The sequence below is a fragment of the Pollicipes pollicipes genome, unplaced genomic scaffold (assembly GCF_011947565.3).
Source record: "Pollicipes pollicipes isolate AB1234 unplaced genomic scaffold, Ppol_2.1 Scaffold_7261;HRSCAF=8764_pilon_pilon_pilon, whole genome shotgun sequence".
NCBI lineage: Eukaryota > Metazoa > Arthropoda > Thecostraca > Pollicipedomorpha > Pollicipedidae > Pollicipes > Pollicipes pollicipes.
This window is the reverse complement of record NW_023597054.1, coordinates 7,565,882-7,571,418: the sequence shown is the minus strand read 5'-3', so window position 1 is coordinate 7,571,418 and position 5,537 is coordinate 7,565,882. Positions and strand designations below refer to the sequence as shown.

The following is a 5,537-nucleotide window of genomic DNA, read 5'->3' as shown; positions in this document are numbered from 1 at the left end:
AGAGAGAGAGAGAGAGAGAGAGCATGCGGCTCTGGCCGAGTACCTCGGGCTGAGGCGGTCGCTCCCACAGGCCAGGCACCTTGAACACAGACGTAACAGTCACATAGGGGTAGCCGGCACGGAGGGCCACATAGGGGTGGCCAGCATGAAGGGTCACATAGAGGTAGTAGCACAGAGGGCGTCGCACGCCTCCGACTCCGTAGCGTGGGTACAGAAGTGCCGTTAATAAAAGTAGCAGGAGTGCAACGTGTTAGAGAGAAAAGAATGCCTCCACCACGCCAACCGACCCACCGACAAAAGGCACAGGGGCTTCATGTAACAAGCTGGTCTCCCTACACTTACCCGCCGTGTCACTTATCCGCCCAAAGCGTTCAAACAAAGTTTAGGCGTGGCTCAAGAATGATTGCCACGGCGGGGTTCCGCTGGGAAATTACTAACTAATCCGGCGCGTCGGCCCGGCAGCCGAGCCCTTGTTGACGCACGCTGCAAAAACTTCCCACGCCGCTGTCGCAACTTTGGCCGCGCCAAAAACATCACCGTCTCATTAGGCGGAACTTTAAGAGGGAAGTTGGTCCGGCCGGCTCGCTCCCCTCGCCGTGCGAGCGGCCTGCCCCGTGCGTCTGTCTGGCCCGGTGCGAGCAGCCGGCCCGGCCCAGCTGATCGTGGGGTGACAGTCGTGGCGGCGGTCCGGGCTGCCCCGGCCGGCGCATGTGTCTGTGCCGACACCAACCCGCACCGGCCCAACAGAATCCGTCTCGTCGCCGGCGATTCTATTCAGACCACGATGGTCGTGAGGGCCCAGCTTTCGGACATTGTTGGTGAGGCAATGAGAAGCAGAATGAAACAGGGCTACTGAGCGCCCGAGCCAGGCCTGGTTTACGGTCCGAGACGGGAAGGCATGAGCTGTGACTCTCGGGCGGAGTCGGCAGCCTTGGTTGGACCACAGCCGCTCGTGACCGGCACCGACACAAAGCGCCAATAGGGTGGCGCTGACTGCGACGGGATGCTGTACGCAGTGGGCCGCAATGGGCCCGACCATGACTTCAAATGCCGTGCGGCCGCTGAAGGTGTGACGGGACGAGCATCGACTGGATACACCCCAGTCACTGCACCGCCGGCCGGGGGCGCGGAGGGGCGCCGCCAGGGAGGAACGCGCGAACGGTACAATCTCGGCGTAGTAAGAGCAGCGCTGTCCTAGTCCAGGGCGCACGAATAGAGAAACAGAGATGGCGACAGAGCAGGATAGGACGGAGACACGCGGCAGCCGCCCTAGTGGAGACGTGGGCGCATCACAGCCACAGCCCCACCACACCGAGCCCACCGCGGCGGGCGGCCGGCGACACGCGCTCACAGCGTTGGAGTGCGTCTGGTCGGTCTTCAGCTCCTTGTGGTTGGAGAACTGAACGTAGACGGAGCGGCCACGCAGCTGGGCAGTGCCGTTGGCGAAGTACGTCACCATCTGCGTGGCCACCGCCTCGTCTGCCATCTCCAGGAACGCCTGGGGGCGGGGCAGAGCACTGTAACGCCGGAACAGCTCAGGTCGCTAAAGCCACCAAACGGGACTTTCAGCGCGAAATACGACGCGGCGCCGCCATCAACACACCCGCGCTACAAAGAACAAACAAGCGCGCAAGCCTTTTAGTGTGTCCCGGATTCCGTGCTCAGGATCATTACTGGAATAGAAAAAAGCACGAGACGATATGGCAAAGGAGCCGTCGCGAGCCGTGCACCAGCGCGTGCTCCGAGTGCAGCGAGCCCGGCGCGCCGGCCCGGACCACCGCCGCGGCCGGCTGCTGCTGCCGGTTCGGCCCGGCCTGCCGCACATTAGCCGCCCCTGCCGACACAAAGTCCCTTTGATTTCCCCCACGTATACGAATGGGATTAGTCACCGGCCTACAGGGTCGGTCTGAAATGGAGTGCGCTCCCCGGAGGCGCGCGGCGGCCGCCAGGATAATGTCCGCCTGTCCGTCGACCGCCTGTTTCAGCAGCGGCCACCAAGTGACCGAGAGCCAGTGGGATGACGTCACCTGCGGCGGCCGGAGGCCTGCCACGACCGGTCCGTCGCCGGCCGGCTGTCCCTTCTCATCGAGCCGGCGCCCGCGGCACGCGCTGGCTCCGGTGCCTTCCCGCCGGAGCGGCCGCCGGCCGACTTTTTCAACCGTTTCGGCCGACAAGCGCCGCGGGCTCGAGGAGAGAGGGGGGGGGGGGGGGGCGGGGGACACCTGCTGCCGGCTGGGCGATGGTCGGCGGTCACTGCAGACGGACTGTGTAGCGGCGGGGCTCTGGTCTCTCACCAGTCACGGGCGGCAGACAGGTGCCCCCCGTGCCGGACACCGGCCGGGTGGCAGGTATAAACAGTCGGCCACGGCGCAACGGGCACTGTGTATCCCGGGTGTAAACGACGAACACCAACGCCTAACTGCTTACATCGGCTCGTCCATTACTCGACCTGTGCATATTTTCGTTTCCCTTCCGGGCGATTTGGAGCGTCAGCGGCACCGCCGCCACAAACGGCACGAGCGTCGGTTCCGGCCCGCGCCGCCAGACCCCGAGCACAGGTGCCGTCGGGCCTGAGTCAGAGCTGGACGTGGAGGGCTGCAACTGAGCCAGCGCCAGAGCCAGAGTCTGGTCCCGAAGCGGGAGCCAGAGAGCCGGGGAGCTGAACCCAGCGAGGGGCTGAAACCAGGGCCAGAGTCTAGTCTCGGAGTGGGAGCCAGAGAGCTGGACCCAGCGGGGGACTGAAGCCAGAGCCGAAGCGGTGCGGGGGCCGGGTGGGCGCATCGAAGACATTCCGTTCTGCTCGACAATTGAGCCCGGCTCGGGCCGCTCGGCGGGCGTCCACGGAGGCAAACGGCCGGCTTTAGCCCCTGTACGGCGTGCTGGGGCGGCACGGCTGATCGCCGGGCTCTACGCACGGCTGCCGCCGTCCCTCCCCGGCCCACACTGGGTAGTGGGGTCCCACGCGGGGTGACGTCACACCCGGTATAGGGGCTCACCAGCGTCACATGCTCTGCTGCTGATCTCGGATATGCTGGATGTGTATTATGAGACGCGGCAGCGTGTTCCATCGCGGCTGGATACAGAACGACTACCCTTCCGTCAGATCAGCCCGCGCAAGAAGTTGATAACCTGAGTTAGCGCATCCTGTCTTTGTATTAGGTATCAGCCGTGTTCTACAGTCATAACGCCATCCAGATATAAGTTCACCTTACTGGAATCTCAGTTTCGAACGGGCTCGGGACTTCCTCGATCTGTGCGGAATTGCACAACTTGTAGGACAAGAATCGCTGCCATAAGAAACACGTTACCGCTGCATCCTACTGTTTTTGATAAATAAGAGAATTGAAACGGCATCACTTGTCGTGTCATTGTGTCAAATTGTTTTCCGATGACCTAATCTACAGCTGCTCCAGGCGAGCACTTATGGCTTCCAATATAACCGGCAGCACGTCTGGGACCAGCGCCAATACAGCATTTATTGTCGGCATCCGATTTGTTAGAAGGCCTCAATGCTTTTTGATAAGTTACGGCCAGCTGGCATTACATAGTGTCTAAAGAAGATGCAAGGAGCAACACATTCGGATCCAGCCTGTGATACTGCTTCTTCCAGTTAATTCCAAAGGGTCCGCTGAAACGATACGAAACGTCTTGAAAAACAGGTAAGCACATGGTATAAAAGCGTTCCGAGGCCCAAAACTCCATGATGTCTCTCGTGGGGCATCAATAGAAAATCTCTGAAACCTTTGCGTGGATCCCGGCAGACGTAACTTTAAGCCTGGAGAAGGGACCTCCAAATCGAAAAACAAAAGAAAAAGAATGGCAATGCTCGGGTCATGAATTCGAAAAAAACCGCCTCGGGCTATCTGGCACGGGATGCTTGTGAGCAAGATGTTTGCTAGCATATCATTTGCTTGAGACTTGGCGGCTTGCATTTTAGTCACATATAACCTGATATATCAAGTCTATTAATGCAGGTGAATAACAAAAATGGATGCACTGGATGCAGATTAGAACGGCCGAGTGTCTAGTTTTATATTGGATTAGAGCTTAGGTGGGGCGGAATTAGCCGGGTCTGGATTTGACGGAAAGTGTTTTATCTTGTAGTCATCCACTACACGGTTGCTTAAACATACAGAAGCGAAGGCTCAAAACACATTGGCAACCGAAGACCACAGTTCAGAAAAAAGTGTTTCCCTCTAAAAGTTATTGGGCAACTTTTTAGTAGATTGCGTCTCGCCTGGAGAGGTGAAACAGCCATTTGTGCGAGTTAAGAGCCCGAAAGAGAGGCAAAAGTCCACCTACGCCATAACATATGTGTGCATCGTATTGTGCGTCGCCCGGAGAGCACTAAAATGATGCATATCTTCTTCGGTACACTTCGGTTGGGTACACCGTCTGAATATAAAGTTATGCGCTGCGATCTCTGTTGCACCCACTAGATTCAGCATATCCCCAAAAGAGCAAAAGCACACGCCTTTATTTATCCTGAGGACAGTGTGAGAGCCGTTGAAGAGAGCAATAAGGCCCCAGTTCCATTATAGTTCATCCACCCACTGCACGTCACCTATCAGAAGCCCCCATTAAAAGGGCGCACCAATAGCTTTTTGAGTTAAGAAGTAGACGTTTATCGTGTAAGCACTCGCCGCTTCATCCGTCGTCGCCTTTTGCCTGTCTTCTCTTCTCGTTGTACCGCAATAAACACGCGGTCTCGGCTTTAGCTGTGACCCTACGGAAAGCGCGTGCTTGGTAGCGCTGCATTCGCTACAACAGTGACCACGGCTTTATTGTCGAACACAAAGCGCATGGCGGCGAGAGTTTGGCTGTTCAGTATTCTTGGAGGGCTGAGAGACCACTTTTGGTGAGATAATATTTTGTCCGTTCAAAAACAGCGAAACATTCTTTAAAAGGCCCTCTCTCGTCGCGTCTCGTAACGTACCCCGGCAGTGTAGTCACGCAGTATAGTTCAGTCATGTGGTCAGTCCAGTGTACGCAGCACGCCAGTCCGGCCGTCTTTTATTACCATGAGTCCAACAATTGTGCCGGTCCAGCCGCCACATCAGTCCATCTAGTGCACTGGTCCGCCCGTCGCGTCCGCCCAGCCATCGCGCCAGTCCGCCCGTCGCGTCCGCCCAGCCATCGCGCCAGTCCGAACGTCGCGTCCGCCCAGCCATCGCGCCAGTCCGAACGTCGCGTCCACCCAGCCATCGCGCCAGGCCGCCCGTCGCTTCAGCCTAGCACAGCAAAGACGGCACGGCACCACGTCAGTCCAGGCCCGTCCGACGGCTGGAATGCAGGGTCACCAGAGGTGGGGTGCGCGTGCGACGCGAATAGGTTCGAATAAGCGGCGCAATCTGGTAGGGATTAGGAATCATTGAACCTGAATAGCATGTCGCATGAGAGGGTGCCGCCGGCCGGCCGTCGGGCGCCGCCAAGCCGACATCGATGCTCCGTGCCGACGTGCGGACGTTCTAACGTGCGGACGTGCGGACGTGCAGACGTGCGGACGTGCCGGTGAGGGCGACAGCACGCCAGAACAC

At 58.8% G+C, this 5,537-nt stretch overlaps 1 protein-coding gene across 1 annotated transcript in view; it reads right to left on the bottom strand.

Moving 5' to 3' along the window:
- The window catches only part of LOC119111771 (polypyrimidine tract-binding protein 1), a gene marked incomplete at its 3' end in the record, with an annotated part of 51,361 nt that overhangs the window by 9,845 nt on the left and 35,979 nt on the right, over positions 1 to 5,537 (bottom strand). Inside the window, 2 exon segments of the mRNA XM_037235592.1 lie at positions 44 to 79; positions 1,352 to 1,498. Coding sequence (XP_037091487.1) covers positions 44 to 79; positions 1,352 to 1,498 — 183 coding nt within the window.